At 34.4% G+C, this 24,013-nt stretch overlaps 1 protein-coding gene across 1 annotated transcript; it reads right to left on the bottom strand.

Annotated features, from left to right (window-relative positions):
* Window positions 1–64: 64 nt before the first annotated feature.
* On the bottom strand, window positions 65–23,697 carry LOC110694991 (basic helix-loop-helix protein A-like). The gene is given in 12 exon segments (XM_021872183.1): window positions 65–167; window positions 735–1,247; window positions 1,250–1,320; window positions 1,323–1,547; window positions 2,370–2,642; window positions 2,806–3,136; window positions 3,467–3,523; window positions 3,964–3,978; window positions 12,551–12,647; window positions 17,364–17,472; window positions 17,475–17,623; window positions 23,585–23,697. Coding segments are annotated over 12 exon segments (2,040 nt in total). The 3' UTR covers window positions 65–80.
* Between the last annotated feature and the right edge of the window lie 316 nt (window positions 23,698–24,013).

Here is a 24,013-nt window from a genome sequence, read left to right as displayed (position 1 = left end):
TTGAATATCACTTTGTGGATAAAGATAAGATACATGGAGAGAGCTGAGTGCACATGCATTGTTCCGATGCACATTAAAACTTATGAGTCACTTTGAGGTATTTTTTGATTCACAGCCCTCTTCACTTCAATTATACTGGGTTTCTTTCCATTAACATTCTCTTTAACCTGCTCATAAAATTCAAAAATTATACAATAATTTTTTTTTTTTAAATGTAAATATTACAAACTTTGATTCTACTTGACTGCAAAATGGTTGTGGACATCTGATATTTTGATTGAGCACGAAGAAAATGCTTGTGACTAGTATATTCACAGCAACACTGATGCTAAAATATTGAGCATGACTAGTCTGCTGCAAATTTCTGGTCCACACCAGAATAACTTTAGAGGGAGGGAAGATTTTGGAGGCATTTAGGTAATTAGGGGGAGTGAAGATTTGAACCCAGGATCAATCTATGTGGAACTTCAGTATAACTTACAAAAGGCCTGTTTAATAGAGATTTAAACAGAGTATATTGGAGTTCACATTATTTTATGAGGATGAAATGTTGCGTCTTGTAGGATGTGTATTGTTTGAGGAAATGAAAATGAACAGAATGTTAATTTCTAAAAAAAAAGAAATGCTGGGTTGAGAAATGAGGAAAGTAATGCATGTGATAGAAAATGTGGCATTCTTTCTTCAATTAAGAAAATCTGGTGAAGTGGTTTACTAGGGATTAAGAGAAATAATACCTTGGCTCTTAACTCTGTTGCAAGAAGGCCATTGTTAAGGGAGGACAACACTGTAGTAACTTCTAGGCGCATGTCTCTCAGTTTGATCATGACATCCAGCAACAACCCCTCCTTATATGGGCACTGCAACTCCACCAATACATCACTCTCAATTATCGACACTTCTAACATGTTACTTTGTTGCAACTGTGCTGCTGTCTTCTTTACCCTCATTTCATTTCCACTGCTGCTTTCTTCTATCACCTGCAATTTCCTCTTATCTCTCTCCTCTCCAGACTTTGTACGCCCCTCAAGTTCCTGTACCTTTTTGCGTAGCTGCTTCACATACTCAATGGTATCTCCTAAAATAGAGGCCTTATCCATTTTTGTCACAAATGGCACCAATGACCTCAAAATGACAAACCTCTCGTTCAACTTCTCCCTTCTCCTACGCTCAGCTAATACATGACTGGCCGAGAGCTCATCATGAGGAGGTCCACTAGTGCTCTTCCCGCGACCAAGGGCCATGTAATGCAGGTCTGACTTGGGGAGCTAACGTTCTCTTCGCGGTACATGGAATGAAGGAGAGGAACTGTGAATAGGATATTTTAAGAAGGCATTGCGAGGTGCCTTCCACTGGTGAGTGGTGGTGGTTGGACCCTGGTGTCCAGCTTGAGAAGGCAGAGTTTGAAGAGTAGGAGAGGTAAGAAGAGGTTGCAACAGAGGTGGTAGAAGAGGGTTCTGCCCATCGGCTAGATTGGAGTTGTAGGATGATAGAGACGGTTTGGGAGTAGTATGCGTCTTCTTGGGAGAGGCTTTCCATTGGAGCGATACCTGGAAAATTAGACAGTCCAGAAATAAGCCTTGGCTGCATGCATTATTATGATTAAGCGTTGGTCAAGAACTTAGTCTTAAGTTAGTATAATAGCTGCGAAGTAGAAGGGTTGGGAATATGACTTCTTCCGTCATGGTAGCCAACTAGCCATAACATTAAGCTATCAAGCACCACAATAAACGCTAAAAAAAAAAAGTTGCTAGGACACATATGCTAACAATATACCAGCTGCAACTCTTGTTACACACTTACACATACATCAATAGTCTTTGAACACCAACAGGTATAGAACAAAATAAGCTTGTACAATATACTATGAAAATCTAAAGATCATATTCATAATACTTTAGTTAAGAATTAAGACGAGTGGTTTTTAGTAGTTTGTTTTGATTAATGTCCTATACACTTTTAATTTAAGGTTTATCAGTAGAACTTACATTCAATATAGTCTAAAGTGTTTTTTTTTTCTTCTTTTTCTTTTTTAGGTTGAGTGTTCATCTTTGGTTGATGTTTATGTTTTTGTTCCTTCTTTTCTCATGATAGACCTGTGAATAGGCTGTGATATTGTATGAACTATGGAGGTTTACCCTTTATGGCGGGCAGTCACAATTGAAGGTCTAGCAAGTTGTTCAGGATGTTATACTAGCTAGGTTAAATTAACATGTGGGAACAATAGTGCAATGATTCAATATTGTGAGAGTTGATTCCTCATGAAGGTTTTGAGGAAGTGAAAATTCTTTTCTTTGGCTTTGAAGTGATAGTGTAACAGTTTAGAATTGTAAAGACAAGCCTAAGGAGCCTAAGGTAAGAAACTAATTTACCTAGAGATGGTGTCTGGAGGTTGTTGCTAATAATTATTGGATCCTGTAGTTGTTGCTGTTGCATAACAGGCCATCTTCGAGTTGACTTCGTTGTTATGAATGAGTCAACGGTGTGATGCTGGTGACTTGGTGTTGGACCAACAGCCACTAAGGGAAAGTTCGAGTCAAGGTTATTGGATACAACATCAGGGGAGCTGAGTTGTATGTCCTCCGGTATTTCTATCTGCATTAACTCGCTTGGCTCATCAGATGAGTCAGGAACAACGGTAATACCTGGAAACAAATATTGCTGAGTATTAATAGTTCTTACATAAGGAATTAAGGTCATACATAAAATATTATCATACTCCCAAAGTCCCAATATTATGGCTGCTTTGTACTCTCCATCAGGAGAATAAAGGCCATGTAAATATGGCTCAAGAGGACAATGAATCACCTTTTTGGTATCGTAGTTCCAACTTTACTGGCAAGCCAAGGATTGTCTGGGCCTCAGGATCTGAGTCAGCTTCGCCCTCAGTCTCATCGTTCTCATTATTGTTGTTGGCTCCATCACTAGGAATAGGTAGTGGGTCGACAGTGGTGTATGTGGCAAGGACAAGAGGAGACTGGAAGTGGGAATGGTTGGAGGATGCAGTTGGATTGGAGGTAGAGTGCTCCGAGAGTGCAGGTTTTGGTTGTAATGGTAGTTCATTATGGAGCTGGTGGTGGTGGTAGTGGTCGTCGAAAAAATATTTGACTTGTTGAATAAAAGATGGGTCTTCTTGAACCTGCTTCCGAAAAAAAAAGTGTTTGTATGAAAGCAAAGTACATCGTTGAAGTCAAGTAGAGGAATCCCAAATAAATAAACACTGAGTAAAAAGTACAACAATTTAGGAGGAAAAAGGGTTATATTGGTTTTTACTCTCTTGGTAAGAAAGTAATTAATTTGCATATATATATTAGTGATCTTAATTAACGTGACAAAAATTTGTGCGGTTGTAAATCAGAAAGTAGTAAGCTTGTGTGTAACATGAATGAGAACATTAACCATGAAATCTGGCATTCATACCTACATCGGCTTATACGTAGCAAGTTATAAGGGAGAAATGTTGACTTACTCTTTCGGTGTATCCTAACTCCACCACACCATCCATTACAGGTATGCACACTACAGTCTGCAATTCATGTTGTCAAAGAATAAACTTTGGTTAATTACTCATTTTTTGTCTCAAAAAGATTTTATTGATAATATTAAAGTCAGAATTAATACATACTTTTCCATTCTCTTATTATTACAGTAGTGAAGATATATTCATTTCAATGCATAACTTTATTATGAATGTATTCGATTATATACTTTGTATTACGGAGTATTAAGTAAAATATTATAAGTTGATTATGTTTAATGTCAAAAACCAAATATTTATACTTACAAGTATTCACATTATATATTTATTCAAGTAAAAATCACAATGATAGTATGTAAGTAATGCCAAGATTTAATCATTGCGATACTAATATGGATTGAAGGAAATACGTAGGATTATAATTAAAGTAGACAAGTATACTTTTAGCATTTTCATGAATTGATTTCGTTGGAAATGGAACAATGTACTTGTATTCGAGCACTCTAGAAGAGTTCCAAGCAGACCATGAAAAAAAGAGGAATAAAATGGAGGTTAGAACGTTTGTGTTTCCACCACTAGGAGGGTACTACTAATACTACTATAAAATAATTGAATTTTTAGCCTCTAATAACCCGAGTCATCAATTATTTTAATAATACTCGCTATTATTAAGTTATATCTAGATGCTATCATCTTAATATCAACACAGAACTCTATTGATATTAACAAAACTTAGTCAGACATTATTAGAGTTGTTGAAGACTCAAACTATTAGAGATTGAAATTTTCTCCTGAATATCTGATTATATTTTGTTATATTTCGTATTGTTTGGTTCTACCCTTTGGAAATTTTTCCATGTTGATAAACTTAATATAAGACTATTTTGTCATTAATTACCTTTTATAAAAAGTTTTTTTTTCAGATAACTTATACCAAGTGTATTCCAACAAAGCTTATGTTTTAACTTTATAGTAATAAAGAAGTGAATTTGTAATTAGCTTGGTGCTTTTAGTTTACCAAATAAAATGAAATTCGTTAGCAATTAGTGAAATTTAAATTTTGGGCGTTAACAGATGGTTAATGACAAAGTATCATTGACACAATAATTTATAGACCAAACCAAAAAAAAATCTACAAATTTCATAAAAGCAAGCAGGTCTTTCTCTCTCAATATTCTGAGTCGGTGCCTAGGTTTCTAGGGTTTCTTACTTGTTCTTGAGGTTTTTTTTAAACTTCAATCCTTTTTTTTTTCAACCAATCCTGTTCTTTTTCATCTTGGTTATTGGATTTCTAGTGCCAAGCAACCGTTTTTACACACCAATCAATCCTTTTCTTGGATTTTTTTAAAGTATCCTTTTACTGTGAGAAGCGTTCCTTAATACTCAAGGTTGTGTTCTTGAGCTGACCCACTATCCTAGCTTGCTCACCTTTCTTTTCCTTTGTTCTACACGTGGAGTACATGCACTATGAGGTTTTTTACCAATTAAACGACCCTCTTCCTGTTCTTCACTCCCAAATCAAGTTTCTACTGCTCTTTTCCTTCACTTTCACTACTCTTGCCTTTAACCTTTTCTGTCCTTGTTGCTATTTATTAATGGCTAACTTCAATCATTGGACCGTGTATTGAATTGGGGGTGTATTTAAATCAACCTTTGGAGCATTATATTACTAATACCGATTGGAACAAAGCGGTTATTGGGCGATTCTTTGGGCCCAATCCTCCAAGTCGCGCGATTGTTCAACAAATGGTCGATACTCAATGGCTCACACGAGGTAATATTGTTGTGCATCGTACTGGTAAATTGGTAATTACTTTATTTTTGCATGCTCAAACTTGGCGGACGTAGAGGCTTTACTTGAGCAACACACTTTCATTTTGGATGGTGTAGGTGTAATAGATACACTGTGCCTGCTTCTGTTAATTTTGATATGAATCGATTGTGGATTCGTGTTAACGGGCTTCCTCTAGGGTTTCTTGATCCGAAATGGGCTGTTAAAACCTTAGATCTTGTAGGGTTGGTTGAAACTCTTGAATATGATGAGGATGGGCTGCCTGATGAACCTGAATTCCGTGGGCAGGTTTTAGTTGATCTTTCTAAATCCTTAATACCTGGGTGTTATGTCCGGGTGAATTTTCTCCTACTTGGGTTTATTTCAGGTATGAAGGGGTATTTAAGCATTGTAAAAAGTGCGGTTGTGTGGGTCATTATAAGGAGATTTGCGAGTGTTCGGATTATGTGGCTGCTAGGCGCGTTCATGCTAGGATGGAGACGTTGAATCTCAAGGATTAACGGTGTTATATTGCCCACATAATCGGCCTTTATATACGAATATGGAGGGAACTCAGGAAAATTTTAGAACTCGTAACACAAGAGTGAACCTTCTTGTTCTGGCGCAAGACTTCGAGTATAATGATGATAGTTCGGGTAACGATGATGATAATGATGATATGGATAATGATGATGATAATAACCGTGAAGATAATAGGATAATGATGATAATGAAGACGAACAGGAACCTCCTTATAATGATCAGAAGGGTGAGGATAATGAACCTGATAATTCGGACTCAAATTCATTAGGTGCAGGGGATCACGTACTGCCGAATGGTCATGTCATTGAAGCTGCTCCTACTGGGGATAATAATGATAACATAGAACCTGAATTTATTCCGATTAGTGGGGTTTACCAAAATGGATACATGTCTCACCCGAATAATGTGGCTGCTTCTACTACTTCGCATAGCTCTGACTATAATTCTGCTTCTGAACAGAGGAGTGAGAGTTTTTGTCCTTTGAAACGGACCCAACCACTCCGGAGTCGTATCATAATCCGAATTCTACAAGGTTTATTGATGAGAATCGGGCTGCTATTTCAGAAGGCGACCCATATGCGCCGTTTACTGAGGTTCGTACTCAATTTATTTCTGGTGGGGGGTTTCGAATTTCAGCAGCCCTTGAAGAAAGCTTCCTTACGGATAGATCAGACTCAGAGGAATTTATTTTGCCTCCTGTAATCAGCTCTGCCGCAGCTGATTTTACACCTGCATTGCTTGAAAATTTGTTCTTAGAAGACAAATCAGATGCCCAGCTTCCCGCAAATGCACAACCTGCTGTTTCTATGCGTCAGATACATAATAAAATCGATACTAGGCCGCAAAAAAGGAGTTCTCGTGGCCCCTTTCATCGGTGTCGATCGTATGATCAAGACCCTTTTTTGGTTATCATAGTTCGACATGGTCTCAAAAACGTCGCAAAATTAGGGCTCTTAATGTGCAAGGGTGGGTTCACCTTGTCTGCTAATGACTCATGACAGGCTGTTGCTAAGTCTTTCTAGGATGTTTCTATTGCAGAGCACTTGGGTTTTTTGGCTAGATCTCCTGCTCAGTGTGGTGGCAATTCTACGGGCTGCCCTTCCAACCGTTTCATGGGCTTGTCTGGTGGTAAAAGGAAGGTGGAGGAGGCTGGCTCCGCTTCTTCTCGTAAGTTACTAAAATTTTCAGCTGATGGGTTTGCTTTTAAGGCCTTTCGTAATGGTACAGGTGCTTTTTCTGGTCACTTGTCTTCTGCTTTTCTTGGACAACCTTGGTAAGGTAGCTGGCCCTTCACAGCTCCCCAAGGTTTTATGAAGTTCATCTCATGGAATTGCCGAGGACTAAATGACCAAAGTTCTCTGAAGCTTCCTTATGTGTTTTGGTTACTACACTATTTTGTTCCTTTGTGAAACTAGAGTTCCAGTCTCAGTTGTGACTAGTTTACTTGGTAGTCTTGTCCTACCTCGGTTTTGGGGTTGACTCGGATGGTAGTAGTGGGGGTTTAGTGGTTTTTGGGTTTGGTACAGAAGATGTTTCTTGTGTTTTTTGTTGTTCAAACGTTGTACTTTGTAATATAAATTTTTTTAATGAAATAAGTAGATGTGTGATGTTTGTTTATGGTGCTCCTGTTGTGGAAGATAGACCTCAAGTCTTGGGTTTGATTTTAGATTTACTTGCTTTTGCTTCTAATTGTTTGATTATTGGTGATATTAATCAAATAGAGCATCACTATGATAGGTTGGGTGGTTCTAGTGTAATTAAGGGTTGGGATTCCTTTATTGATATTAGATTAAAATTCAGTTTATTTTCCACTCCTTTCAAAGGCTCCCTCTACGCTTGGACAAATAATCGGGAGGCACACCAACTTATTTTACAACGGCAAGACCGCTCTTATATGACCTCTGATTGGTTTCATAACTATCCTGATAGTCGTTTACTTAATCAACCGATTCTTGTTTCTGATCATGCTGTTATTGTGTTTGACGACTCTCCTTTCCAGCATACGTCAAACCGTCCTTATCAATTGGATAATTGGTGCCTCAACTATACACAGGTACATGACTTCGTTCATTACACATGGCAAAGGAATACTATTGGCTCTCCAATGTTTATCCTTCCGAAAAATTTAGACCATACCAAGGCACTAATTCGGAAGTGGTGTCTTAACAATAAGGAATTCTGGGGCGTGGATTGGAATTTTTTTTCAAAGGATCTCTCCATTGAAGGGAGTCAATTTAGTCTGTTCCCGATGCAACTCAGTATATGTCTAATATTGTTACTTCGAAGGACAGTGTTTTACTACAGCTTCAGTTCTAGAGACAACGTTGTAAGAAAAATTGGATACTCAAAGGTGATTTCCCCTCAAAGATACTGTTCTCTAATGTCAAAACTCGACAGATGAAGAATCAGGTTACTTCTTTACTTGATGACCAAGGTGTTCTTCAGCATGGTCAGACGGACGTTCAACATATTGTCGTGAAATCTCTTAAACAGACCTTTCAGAGTGATGTTATGCCTCCATATGATCCGAAAATTGACATTGTCTTGCGTGAATTAGATCTTCCACGGCTCACTTCCTCTTAACTCAATAATTTGGAAAGACCCTTTTCGGCTGCGGAAATAAGGGATGGCATGTTTGCTTTAGGAAACTGTAAGTGTTCTGGTTCGGATGGGATCACAACTGAGTTTTTCAAAACACACTGGGATGTTGTTGGAGATTCGGTTGTCACAGGGGCATTCAAAGTTTATTTCAGACAGGGTTCCTTCTGAAAGAGTGGAATCAATCTCTCCTTGTTATGATTCCGAAGATTGGGACTCCGACGGAGATAGGACATTTACGTCCAATTAGCCTCTGTAATATGATTTACAAATGCGCTTCGAAGTGCTTGGTTGCCAGACTGCGTCAATATTTGCCTCTTCTTATCTTAGATTCTCAACATGCCTTTGTTCAAGGCAGAGTTATAACGGATAACATTTTGTTGAGTCATGAATTAATGGAGCAAATTAACATTTCTAAATCTGGTTCTAACTGGCTAGCCGCGATCAAAATTGATATGAGTAAGGCTTATGACCAAATTCATTAGAGCTTTCTTTTACAGGTCTTGAAGGCCTATGGGTTTCCAGCTCGTTGGTTGCAAATGATCCAACAATGTCTTTCCACGGTCTCTTATAAGTACCTTATCAATGGTACGACGTCGGACCCATTCAAACCACAGTGTGGTCTTTGCCAGGGTGACCCTCTCTCACCGTACCTCTTCCTTTTCTGCATGGATATTTTCTTGCGGATGTTACATCTAGGCCAAGATTTGAAGTTGTTTCAAGGAATTAAGCTTTCAAGAAATAGTCCTGTTATCTCCTATTTATTCTTCGCCGATGATGATCTTATCTTCTTCCGTGCTTCATCTACTGCGTGTTCTAACATTGTCCAAATCATACAACGGTTTACTAAAATTTCGGGAGAGGAACTCAACCTTTCAAAATCTCTAATTAAGTTTAGCTTGAATATTAGTGCTACAGTTCAGGAGGACTTCAGATTGATTTTTCCGGATGAAACAAGTTCAGGTCTTCGATCATCATGTGGGTGCTCCTAATGACTTTGTCGGCAAAAAGAAGGATCACTTCCAATTCGTCATCGACAAAATTATCGGAAGGATTAATTTCCTAAATACTATCAGGCTGTCCCAATCGTAAAAGTTAATCTTTATTAACTCTATTCTTGTAATTATGGGGCATCTCATGTCCTTTCCTGCTATGAGCTTCCGCTTTCAGTGACTGGAAAAATTGATTATTTACTGATGCGCTGTTTTTGGGCGCATTCTGATTCTAAAGGTATGCATTGGGTTAATAAAGATACCATGCATCTCCCTCGTGGCATGGGCGGGTTGGGAATTCGATGTTTGTCCTCCTTAAATAAGGCGTTCCTAATGAAACAAGTTTGGAGGTTTGTTACAAATCCGCAACTCCTTGTTTCGAAGGTTTTCTCTACGCGCACTACTTTTTCTTTCCAATACCTCTGACACTAGGCCCAGATTCTCGGGTCGTTATTCTTATGGCCTTCGTGGGTTACTTAGGGCAGATACACTTTTACAACAGGGTTGTAATTGGAAAATAAGTAATGTCTGCTCTACTCTAGCCGGCTCGACTAAATGGGTTAATGGTAGCATTCTTGAATTTAAACCAAGAATCTTACTACGCGCTCCAGGGAATTATACTATCAGTCATTTTATCCATCCGCAGACCAACGGGTGGGACACTGATAAACTGTCAGACTGGTTTGTGCACACAGATGCATTGATAATCCTTGCTATGGAATTGCCAGATACTACACAGGAAGACTTTCGGTACTGGTCTAGTACCCCTTCAGGGAGGTACTCGGTCAAGACAGGTTATGCAATGCTTCATCAACAACCTCTTGGAGCCCTAGTAGCTTCAAGTGTAGGCTCCTTTCGGAAAATTCTTTGGTCTTTGCAGTTACAGCCTAAATGGAAGTTGATTATTTTTATGGAAATTGCTCTGTCGTGCTCTCACAGTCAAGGTGGAGCTTCATCATAGAGGGGTTCCGGTTCAAGATGTGTGTTGTGATCAATACTGAACTGGAGGATTTACAACATCTCTTTAGGATGTGTTGTAATGCAAGAACAATTTGGAGGGGTGAATGCCTCGGTATTCACTCAGAATTTAATGGAGACCTTTCTCTCTGAGATTGGATCTAAGTTATATCCGACTTTTTATTAGTCAGGATGGGCCTAGTAGTACTCGCCTGGGCACCTTCGTTGGTACCCTTTGGAGCCTTTGGTTATGTCGGAATTCCAGAATCTTCAGCGATTCTACTGCAATTCGCTCTTTTGCTTATCAGTTTGTGGAGGTAATGGATTCTCATAGAATATTCCTCGACCACGACACTTCTGGTACTCCCCTTTTGTTACTAGGGGTCAAGCTGCTATCTCGCCTCCGCCTGGTTTTTATGCAGCTCAACTTGGATTGCTCAACCAAGGGAATGCTTTACTATCAATACAAATTGATGGTTCTTGGTTCAAAGATTCTCAACATGCTGGGATGGGGTGGTGCTTGGATAATGTGGACCCGTTGGATGACCGAATCGTTGGCGGAAGTAACTTCGGCGTTTGCACTTCAGCCTTACACGCGGAGGCAATGGCGTGCTTGTATGGTTTACAATGGGCTTCGGATAATGGGTTTTAGTCCCTCACAGTCTTTACTAATTCCTATAATCTTGTTACACTTCTTCGGGAGGATGGTCAAGGTAACATTGATTACCTCTAGCTCATCAGCAAGATTAGGCGGCTTGGCTCAACCTTTCAGTATTGTCGTGTTCATAAGGCAGATCATCAGCGTGTTCATTGTGCTCATCAAATTGCTGGAGAAGCAGCAGTTAATTTTATTTGCATGCTTTAGTATTAATTTGTAGTCTGTTTTTTATCCTTTGTAAAAAAAAATAAAAAAATAAAATAAAATTTATAGACCTTTAGCCTTCACATTCTCTCTCCAATACTACAAAGTATTTCTTTTCCTTAACAGTTAATAGTCATTTACCAAACTCATAACATTGGTCTATCATCCGCAACCCAATGTTATGAGTTGGTGTCCAGAATTTGGGGAGTACGGGGAACAGGGCTGGCTTGGAGGGGCTTCTTCTAGGCTTGCTCAGTCTGCTCTGCATGCGGAGTTGAATGCGTGTTTGGCAGGGTTACAGTGGGCGGTCCTAAGGTCGCTTCGTGCGGTTATAATTTATACAGACTCTACTACAGTTGTCCGTTACCTTTGGGGTGCCCAAGACTCGGATATTGCTATTCGTTGGACACTTGTTCGTATTCGCCACTTAAGCAGCAGGTTCGAGTGGTGTGCCGTTCTCAAGGTGGATCGAGTGGTAGTGGAGAGGGCACACATTCTTGCTACAGCAAACTCTAGTTTATCCTCTTTTAATTTTGTCTATTAGTTTCCTATTCTGTGTAAGCTCTTGTCAAAAAAAAAAAAAAAAAAAATTGAAAAATAAACTTATAACATTGTGAATAATCAACTACTTTAGTTGGTTAAAGTTTTGGGGTGAGGTGTTCAAAACATGTGATCAAATTTCCTTTACATCATATTTGCTATTGGCATGGAAACGACTTCAAAGCATCGCCAGGCGAACAGCTAGGTACAATAATCTAATGCAATATGTTTCTCATCCAAAAGCCAAGTTGGTTAATAAGCTAGCCACAGAGCTAAGCTGTTTATTGTCTTTGTCTCGTCTTCACGATTGAACTTCTAAAGGCTACAAATCCAATTATATCTCTTTCTAATTTTCTTTTCTTTTTTTTTTCTTTCTTTTTTTTTGTTTTTGAATAGCTCTTTCTAATTTTCTTTAGTTGAGATATTATTAACCAATTTAATCATTATCTTCTACCTTCATTTATTTTAGAAAAATTGGCTCATAATAATCTCAACTATTGTCCATTTGCATGGAATAATATGACCTAAGCCTACTTGCTTGTGTAGATCGAGATTGAGTTAAAAAATTATGTGCATAAGTACGTAAGTTTGATATTTTAATAGAAATTTATTTATTTATTTTTATTTATTTATTTTTCATGTATATATAATAAGGGTTCATATCAAAATCATTACAGAGTAGATTATTTTAATAAAGAAAATAGGTAATTAGCATTTAAAAATACATTATCTTCAATTTTCATTTTTTTTGTTAGATGTATAAAACAATGATTTTAGGTGAGACGTATGTTAATTTAAGTAGAGATTATTACCTTGGCAAGAATTGCTCTAGAAAATACTTTGCTATCAACCTCATTTGCTCCTGTTAGCCACATATGTTGTCCTTTTGCATACGCCTTTCCTGGTAACCTAATTAACATTAACATAAATAGTCATGACATACCACCTCAATATACTTATTCAATGTTTAATTTACCAATTAATATACATATCATATCATACCATATCATAATCTCATGTTAATTCCACCAATGCTTATTTTACCAATCAATTTCTAATTGAATCTTATTGTGAAAATACATTCCCAATAATAGCTAGCAGAATTTAATATTACAAGTATATAGTATTAGTTTCTAGCTAAACATTGGTGGGATTACCATGAGATTATGTGAAAATAAACATGTTTTTTTGCAAATAAAAATATGTACTTTTGTATCAAGTAATAATGAATAGATCAGAAAAGTCATCCATTGTGAACTGGTGGAGTGTGGAAGCAGGAAAGAATAGATGAAATAGTCCTGCAATGTACTCACATTGAGGATCAAACTTTTTAGTCGTGGTAAATTGTCAGTTAGGTCATTCCAAAAATACCATTTACACTTATTTGATCAATAAGTCTTATTTAAGGCGGACCTTCGTTAATTTTATTGAAAGACGGACAATCTGGGAGTAACTTAGCTTTAACCCATTTGAAAGTATATATTAATTTTTATTGAATTTGATTGTATTTTAATGTGTATTTTTTAATTAATACATGTTATAAGAATAATATGATTAATCTAATACTCCGTGCATTATGAGTGTTTATAATGATTACTTTTATAGTATACATTATACAAGGATTACTTAAATGCTTTTAGGGTAACTTTATCCCGTTTTACAATAATCTTACAAAAGCATACTTTATTTAAGAAATTGTGGGATTTGATGAATAAAAAAGGAAAGTGTAAATAACATTTTGAAATGGATAAAGTCAAAAATACAACCAAGTTAGTATTTTTTTGTAAGTTTTTTATATGTAAATAAAATATATGAAAAAGAAAAAATGGTGGGTAATTGCATGCTGAGATGAAGTTTAACCAACTTAAACCAACTTAAAAAAAAAAAAAAAAATTCCCTCACTTTCTTTTTAAGTGGCTCAATTTTACATTTGCATTATTTACATACACCGTATCATTATAACCAATGTTGTTAATTCCTTATAAAAATTAAATATAGTCATATAGGTACTTGTTAGAATCGTTTTAAGCTATAAATTCTGAACATTAGCTTTTTTTATAATTAATACATATTGATAGTAAAACTTATTATTGATCAAAGTTCTGCGTTAACTAGTATATACTGATCAAAATGAGACACTTATTAACAAACAAAAACAAATATAAACTTATTTTGCCTACCGAATTGAAGGAACAAAGAGAGTAAAATATGCTTCAAACTTTCCTTGTTTATGGTCTTTATTAAGGGTGTAAATAAACACGACCGGACCTGAAAACCGACCTGAACTGGATCTATTGAGACTGGCCCTGATCCGGACCTGTAGCTTCAGGTCCGGTTCCGGTCCTTGAAATTCAGGGATTCCAGTTCCAGTCTAAAACTGGGGGTTTCAGGTCCGAACCTAAAACCCGGTAAAATTGTGTTTTTTTTAAAAAAAAAAAAAAATTCAAAAATCAAAACAAAAAAATCAGTTTCCTTTCTAAATCCTAATTCCCTCACATTCACAGCCTCACTCTCTCACTGTCCGTTCCTCCTCTTCTTCCTCTTTTTCCTTCTCCAGACTCTTCCTCTTCCTCCATTCACGCCCTTCATTTCTTCCTCCATGAGTGCTGTCCAAACCCGACACTCATCATGAGTGCGCATCTGGGTTTCAAAATTGGGAATTAATTGATGTTGTTCGTTGACAAATTATCGCAATCGGAGGCTGAATTCGTGAAATTGGGATGCGAATTGGTTAAATTGGTGGCCGAGATAGGTGATTTTGGGTGGTGTTCGGTGGCGGATTGGTGAAGCGGTGAAGAGGTGGCGTGCGGCGGTTCTGCAATGTAGCTGCATTGTTGTTGACGGTGGAGAGGAGGGCGGCGAGTATTGAGGTGTGGGCTGCTGCAATTCGTTAGGTGGTGTTAATTATGGTGGTATTGTGGCGGCAATAGGTGGCCGGAATTGCTTGTTGTGTGGGCTGATTGGTATAGGGGCTGCTGTGGGTCGTTATTGCTGGGCAGCAGGGGCTGATTTGGCATGAATTGGTGGTAGGTTTGAGATGGCAGCGGTGGTGGCTGTTGGTGTTTGTGTCGTGAGTTGAGGGAGGTGATTGGTGGTGTTTGTGGCTGCTGTTTTTGTCGTTATTGTTGCTGCAATTGTTGTTATTGGTCCGATAGGTTAATTATTAAAAAAACGAAAAAAATACAAAACAGGTCAGTTCAGGTCCAAACCGGGACCGGACCTGATTGTTCAGGTCTGACCCGGAACCGGGCCTGTTAAATCAGGTCCGGTCCCCGGTCCTCAAAATTAACTAATTCAGGTCCCGGTCTCAACAGGTTCGGTCCGGTTTTGAACCAGTGTACAGCCCTACTAAATATTCAAAGAAACAAAAAGAAGACAAAGTAGTAATTAATAGTAAAACGTAATTTAGTGGTTAGCTTAAAAAGCAGCTGAATTCAAGCGTGCTGATCCATCCAAATCAGCTGCTTGACAAGGAAAGTAATTGTATAAGTAGTGTTCATAGTTTTGGTTTCCTACAATATTGTAGTGGTCACCAAATATAACCCCAAATTGTTGCAGCTATATTGTTGCAATTACTTGAATTTACTCTACTATTAATTCACCTATCTTCCATAAATAGTAGCTTTCAAACAGTCTTTCTATATATAGTCATATAGTTATTACTCCCTTTAATTTCTTCTATGTGTTTAGTTAATCTTTCCACCTTGAATTTCATGCATTACAACTATTTCCTTGAGAGAGACACAAAGAAAGAGGGGGTAATTGTGGCATGTGGGTATAGTAGTCTTTTTCAATTATAGGAAAAAGATTGAAATTTGTGCACCTTTTAGTTGTTGTTCTAGTGTCTTGTAGGAGTAACCTTGAATTTTCACTAGATATCCTAATGAGATACATGACCTAATGTGAAAACAAAAGCAATCATTTATATATTCGGACAAGTTTTGTACCATATGGCTGTTTTTTTAATCGATGTGTGGGGAAATTGGGAGTAGGTATTGGGAAATTAACCTTATGATCTCGTAGGTTGAGGGATTGAATCCTCATGAGGTATTTGTATTCCTAATTAAAAACAAAAAATTAGGGGTTAATTAATTATGTACTTTTTGCTTTTGATTGAAACTAAAACTAATTTAATTAGCCAATCCATGTAAAATGACTAATTACACGAATACGATTTTATTGCAGTTGCACTTAATACGAATGACATATTTGACACCGACCTCTTATTTGAGTTACTTATCAACCCATATTTGAATATACATTGTATATTGCCTAGTAAAAGTATTCATCACGGTACACATTTATCCTACTTAATGTTTTTAGGGTTTACCTTATTTTCATCACAAGTACTAACAACTCCCACAAAATGTAAATAATTCATGCATATAAATTAAAGGCTTAATAGTTAATAATGTGGTTTCGCAAAAGAGCCTCTAAGGCACTCAATAGGATCTAGTATTTCCATCATCTTATAATCATCTATCAGTCCACATATTATTAGGAGTATAGAGTCAAAATTTAATTGTAGAAGAAATCAATTTCAACATATAAAAATAGTAACTAGTAATTGACATGTAACTTTAAGTGGTAAAACAGTAATGCTAGAGAATCTTTATTTCTTTTTTCCTTTTTTAGATCGAGATGGAAGAAGGCATTTAAAGCCTTTAATTTGCAGCTGGATCATCCATTATTTCACTTTGTTATTTACACCTACTTCTAAGAAGGGATATAATTAACTAATTCAACGAAATATTATTGTTAATGTATTATATCTAAAGCATATAATTAATATTATAATTGGAATCAATCTAGAGTACTTTACTTTTATGTAGAGGATGTATGTAGTGGAGCACATACTAATTCATTCCTCTTAATTATACATTTATACTCCCTCCACCACAACAGATTGTCAGATCATGTTGTATTTTCTTGAATTAAAGCCAATACTTGCACTTATAATACATTCTTATTAACATATAATATACTACATAATCATCATGAGAGATGTTGTGTATGATATTTTGAAATTTTTTATATAATATCTGGGTGCACCGTGCACCGTGCACCCAATTATCCTAATGTTAATTTTTGCTATTCATTTGAAGATTAAATGAAAAATAACAATTATAAATATGGGAACAAAATACTCATGGGTGCACGGCCGTGCACCCGGTGTATATAACAATCTCGATATTTTGAAATTTACATGGTAATGCACATCTTTAACCAAAAAATATGTTCAATTATTATTGTGTATGACTGCATTATTTAAAGTTAAAATTTTAAAAATTTGTATTTAGACGAATCTAACATATCTATTTAAATAAGAATATGCAACTAAATCTATTTCATTCGGAATACCACCATATGAATATTAAGTGCCTCAAATTGGATTTTTAGAAGTAAATGTAGTATTTTGTTTAAATGTTACCTGTTTTAATACTTATTTTAAATTTTTGTTTATAATCTTACGCTTATGAAAGTAAGAGAACATAAATAATCAAATGAAACATTTTTTGATGGCCAAATTAAGGGAGTATGACTTAGCAAACAAAAAAAAAAAAAAAAAAAAAAAAAAAAAAAGAGAAAATGAAATGATAAGCAAGCAACTAAAAGAAAACTTACCCTACACCAGGAGGGAAAGAAAAAGAGACACACATGAGATAAAACCACTCAGACTCCGTCAAGTCCTCCGGCGACAACGCTGCACATGGCCGTCTTGCAGGTTGTTCGACTCTCCGGCTGATAACGACTCGTAGAGTTCTTTAAGCTGTTGGCTTCTTTGTAGACATGCTTCCTCCGCAGTTCTTGATTCATCCATTGGTTGCACCATCTTTCTCGTCTTTATAGCTCCATTGTAATACCCATCTAGCCGGACTAATAACCTATTCACATATAGATAAAAATGCTTTAATTTTTATATTTAGGCTCCGTTCACTTCACCTTAATTTTGCTGAACTGAAATTATTTTTACTGAACTGAAATTATTTTTACTGATTAAAACTGAATTTTACTGAACTTATTTTTACTAAAATTATTTTTACTGAACTGAACTTATTTTTACTGAACTGAAATTATTTTTACTGAACTGAACTTATTTTACTGAACTGAAGTTATTTTTACTAAACTGAAATTATTTTTACTGAAATGAACTTATTTTTACTGATTTAGATATTATTTTTACTGATTATATATATATATATATATATATATATATATATATATATATATATATATATTAGGTAAAATAATCTATTTTTGTAATTTATATAGTTGGTATATATAACGATAATATATTATGCCAACCATTTAAATTTACATAATATTGTATATAAAAATGGTTGGCCTATATATTATGGGAATATGTATTTGATATACTTGTACATGATATTAGGTTTATGGATACTGCCTTTAATTTCATTGCCTAACTTTACAACCAAACATACCAAAACAATAACACTAATAATAATAAGAATAAAATCATAACTTTATTATAATCATAAATTATTACAAGGATTGCTTCTTATTTCATATGACTATTTAAGTTTATTATTCAACGTCCATATGATGATCTTCTTCCTCGATGTCCCTAACTGATTGCCAAATATGTTCTGCTATCTGATTTTGTACTATGTCCATCTGAGCTTTCCTACCTTCATCAAATATGGAGTATTCCGCTCTAGGCTCAACATTTGCACATCTTTCTGAAATTGGTATCCCTAAAGTGTACAATCGGATAAAATTATGAAGAGTAAACGTTGATAAGATGATTGATAATTGATATGTTTGAGACATTTGTGGCATGTTTTTCAAAATTTTCCATTGCCCCTTAACGTTGCCAAAACACCTTTCAATTGTAGTACGCAATGAAGATTGACGATAATTGTAATGTTCAAGCATTCCTCGAGGTGGAGGACCATTGTGAAATTCTGGCATATGATACCTTGTCTGCTTGTCTTTAATTGGACTCAAATAACCGAGTGTGTTAGGATAACCAGAATCCACTAAATAATATTTTCCTGATAAGAAAATAAAATTTTTATTAGAATAAATTATCCTGCTAAAAGAAAATAATATTAAAGAATTACCTACCTAGAGGAGGGTGTGGAAATTCGAATTTAGGATCAGTTAAGCAATTTCTCCACACCGTTATATCATGAGCACTTCCTTGATATCCAACATTGACAAATGTGAATAACCTATTAAAAGAGCATGAGGCTAGTACATTCCAAGTTTTAGTTCCTTTACGTCCTCGAAACGGTTGACCATCACCATCGGACACAACTGCACTAATATGAGTTCCATCTAAAGCACCAACACAATCCTAACACATGAAAAAATTAATTTTTTTATTATTAAATTATGCTTTTATAAATGCATTTATATGAAAATTAAATAACATACTAACCTTAAAAAAGGCCAATATAATGAGTTTTCTTGTACTTCTGGTGGTGTATCGGCCAAATCTTGATAAGGACGAATTAAATCACATGACAATCTTGTCAATGCTTGCAACACCCTTATGAAATATTTGCTAATTGTGGATATTGAGTGCTTAAACGTGTCAGCAGCTTGGCGTTGAGATGCCCCTCTTGCCAATATAAATAGACCAATTCCTACTTGTTCAGCCACTTTTACAAACCTTCTGTCCGATAATAAATTTTTTTCTATCATCAATTGGACTAGTCGCACAAACATATCCCTATCCAATCTTTGTTGCTCTTTAAACAAATCAGGATGAACTGTTAACAACCTTGTTATATATGCTGATCCACTTTCACCCCCGATCCTTAAAGGTAAGCGATGAATTGGGGTAAGGAGTCTCAACAATTCATATAGTACCAAAAACAGTATGCATTTCTGAAGCAACTCATTGTCCATTCTACAATATAAAAGCAACAACAAGAAGTGAGATCTCAAATTTAAACAAAAAATATAAAAAAAAATATTAAAAAAATATTAACGTATAACCTTCAATATGTAGATGGTTACAAAAAGTATTGTATATTTTTATGATTGTCCAATTCGTCCCACCCAAGTAGTATATATATATATATATATATATATATATATATATATATATATATATATATATATATATATATATGTATGTATATATATATATATGTATATATATATATATATATGTATGTATATGTATATATATATATGTATGTATATGTATATATATATATGTATGTATATGTATATATGTATGTATATGTATATATATATATATATATATATATATATATATACATATACATACATATATACATATATATATGTATATATATAAGCAATTAAAACTACATGCAATACAAGGGTATTATTTGTTTTACCATATATATGAAGGACAAAGAACGCAAAGGAAAGAGATTGATTTGCCCATATCTTTTTCAATATCTCGTATATATCATATATATTTACCAAAAAAAAAAATTGCATATAATAACTTGTCAAAAAAAAAAGTTGCGTATATAACGTTTTCCTCATATTTCTTTTTTAACAAATAAAGTTTTCCTCAAATACATATATGGTAAAACTAACAAAGTATTTACCAAAAATATAGTATTTACCAAAAATAACGAACTACAATTTTTATCAATAAGATATTATTAAATATATGTAAATTTTTTTTTTGAGAAAAGTTAAATATATGTTGTAATTAGGAATATTAATATTTTGTTCCATTGATAAGTGATCAGACATGTACAGCTTCCCCATCCCTTGCGAATAGGATACTTAAATGATTGTTATTTTTATTGTAAAATTAAACCCTTAAGGCTTGTTTTGTATAAGGTCATCTCAGGTATAATGACATTTGTGTGCAATTTTGCATGGATTTTCATATGTCAACGTACAAGGAAATGCATCCCCACCAGCATACAATTCAGCTCTAATCATCGATAATCATAACCACTTATAAGTTATTACAGCCTTTAGGTGCATGCATTATCTCATCAATTCATTACAAAGGGATGTTTCATGAAAATTTAATTACAAAGTCAGTATCATCTCATCAATTGATGACTCTGTACAAACTAGCCGAATGCTGATACTACTTTAATGAGGAATTCGATCTGTAATAAACCGTGAATCTTCAAAAACGTGTAATTTCATTCTGTTGTTACCTATTCCTTTTATAATCAAAGGAACTTGTACATAAACCAGAGCATGCATGATTTACACCATACAAAATCTATAATAGTAAAAAAATAATAATAATAATAATAAACATACAACGTCAAAAGAAATAAAATGAAATTATTTTATTCATATTATAAAGAAGGATCAAAGTTTTTATTAAAATAAACACTCATTTATTTCATCATAATAATCTCTACCACATTAGTTTTTACTACTTATGACAAGTCCAAGTCATTTATTTCATCATCTAATTGGGGAGTATAATAGTCTCCAGGAAAAGCTATACCCCTTGACTTCAACCAAAGCAATTTCTGATGATTAGTAGTAAGTGCCATGAAAAATTCCCCATTGTGATCTTTAGTTATGTACTCCAAAACATGGATATAAAAAGAATCATTGTAATCTTTCATTTGAGGAATCTCTTTAAGAGTTGCAGCAAGAAGATTGAACTTTTCTTGTACTGGATTACTTTGTACCTTTGATGACTCAGCCTGAATAGTTGACTTCACAAGCTCTATACACTTATCAATGTCACTCATCCTCTTTTTATTAATTTTACTAGTTTCCCCCAAACTCTTACGCTTTCCTAGAGGAGGTGATATTCTAGAAGAATAATTCTCATGATCTACATTGTTATCCTCGGGGGTTAAATTTAAAGAATCATCTTGCTCATCATCATTGTCTCCTGTGGGTTCTTGATCTTCATAATCGGAAAATAGTGATGCATTTTTTGCCATTGATGGGGAGATAGCCAATTTATTGGTTGCAAAAGTTCCCTTAAAATAAGCATGCAGCAGATCTTCATTAGCTAATGGCCTCTTCAAGAATTGTATGGGTCTTCCTTTATGTTTCTGTATAACAAAATAATTACGGTAACTAAAATTACTGCCATACATCATTAACATAATTTGAATAATAGATGACAGAAAACAAAGTTTAATACCTTAACAAATGCAGCCCACCTATCATCTTGTTTGATGAGAGGGCAGCCAGTAACTGCATCAAAAGCAAGACCCGTCCAACCAGCACCCGTCTTCAATTCATACCAAGCTATATATTTTCCTTTCAAATCTGCAAAATGATTTTGCAGAGATTTCTCAGAAAAAATTTGTCCAGTTTACGCACAATTTTTTCCCAATCTAACTTTGAGTTTCCATCTAATTTGTTTTGGAGAAGAATCTCCAAAAACTTTTTAGTAGTGTCATTGGTGAATTTGGTTCTCGAACCCATTAAGATTTGAAAGCTACAAGCTCGACTTGGATGAACTAGAGTTATGAAAAAGAGATTTTTATAGGCACTATAGAGTACTATAAAGATACTTTGACATATAATTTATGATCTTTATTTTTCCAAAAAAACAAATTGTACAATATTGTGAAATCTTACACACAATATGCGTGCTAACCATATATATGTACTCAATTTAGGAATTTACTTTCAAAATAAAATAAATATCTTAAACAATCCTTTTTAAACAAAAATTTATATTTCTGTTTAATAGTTAATTACATTTGTTTTTTTTTATGCAAATAATTAATTACATTTGTTGAACATAAAATAAAACATTCTACAATTTATTAAATAAAAGTCAAACACACTGACACCATTATGATATATATATATATGTATATATATATATATGTATATATATATATGAGACTATTAAAATATATAGTTGATTGTTAAAATAGTTTCTAAAGCAGCAAGTTGGAGTTAACGATCTCAAACCAAAAGACTTTAGCACAATTTATGACATGCATGAAAAAAAATATTGTTAATTAAGTTTTTGGTTTGAATTGTCAGTCAATACTACGTATATGTTGGTTAACTGCATGTAATTTACAAATAATTATAGCAAATATTGGTAGATTGATTGATCATATCAAGGCATGTGATATTTAAGCAAAAAAAAATATAACGACATATTGGTAGTATATAGATCATGCATATATAATCATATATGAATATCATATTTCAATATCTTATTGAATTTATTGTAATTGATTAGGTATGCTATTACGATGAATTTTGTTACCCTTTTATAAAATATAGTACTTGTATTTACCAAATATCACCGACTACAATATTATCAATAAGACATAATATTTTATACTCGACAAAAAATAAAGATATTATATTTTATAACTATACAATATGTGATAAAAGTATAGACAAAAGTGATGCATAAAAAAAATATATGTGAAGTATTAAAAAATCTTGTACGACAATATTTTGCAATATATGGAAAAAATAATTTACATTAAAAAGCCTAGTAAAAAAAAGCATCAAAGTACATGAACTTAAATTAATTTTGCTGAAATTATTATTGTTGAGCTTAAATTATTTTTACTGAACTGAAATTATTTTTGCTGAACTGAAATTATTTTTACTGAACTTATTTTTACTGAACTTAAATTATTTTTACTGATTAAAACTGATTTTTACTGAACTGAAATTATTTTTATGTAATATTATTTTTTTAAGGTGAAGTGAACAGGGCCTTACAGTGGCGGCACCAGAAAATTATTTAAAGCAACCTAATTATAATTAATAAATAATTTTCTAGGTAGGTTTTACCATCTTAATTAACATCTTTTGTATAAAATTGGTAAATAACTAGTTGATATTATTTTCTGATTAATTTAATACAACTACACCATAATTTTTTTCTTAAGTACGAATTAAAGAATTTTTACCCTTGTTGAGGACAATATTGCCAGAAGAGGCTGTAAGTCCATTGAACTGCTTGCACAGCTGATTGTAACATATGTTGAAGCTGTTTATTATTACTTGACTCAGGAACACTCATTTTATCTGATCTCCTTCCTTTTCCGCTGGTTGTTTCGAAAATCGTGTTTCGATCTTCTAATTTATATGATACCTTCTCTATGGACAAAGATGCATATAACGATTGGAGATGATGGACGGAGAAGAAATCGAGAGATCGAAAAGGAATGACTTACAGACAATAATCAATTTTCGCGTAAAAGTTTTGAGTTTAAGCTAGATGGAGAAGAGAAAAGATGAAAGTAGTAGCTGTTGGTTAGGGTTTGAGTTACGTTGAGTAGTAATACATTCTTGTGTATTGATAAAATTTATGAACTGAGTTATGAGTTGACTGGCAG

Source organism: Chenopodium quinoa, unplaced genomic scaffold (genome assembly GCF_001683475.1).
Source record: "Chenopodium quinoa cultivar QQ74 unplaced genomic scaffold, ASM168347v1, whole genome shotgun sequence".
In the NCBI taxonomy this organism is placed as follows: Eukaryota; Viridiplantae; Streptophyta; class Magnoliopsida; order Caryophyllales; family Amaranthaceae; genus Chenopodium; species Chenopodium quinoa.
The sequence above is the reverse complement of the archived record's forward strand: the minus strand, read 5'-3'. Positions and strand labels throughout refer to the sequence as shown.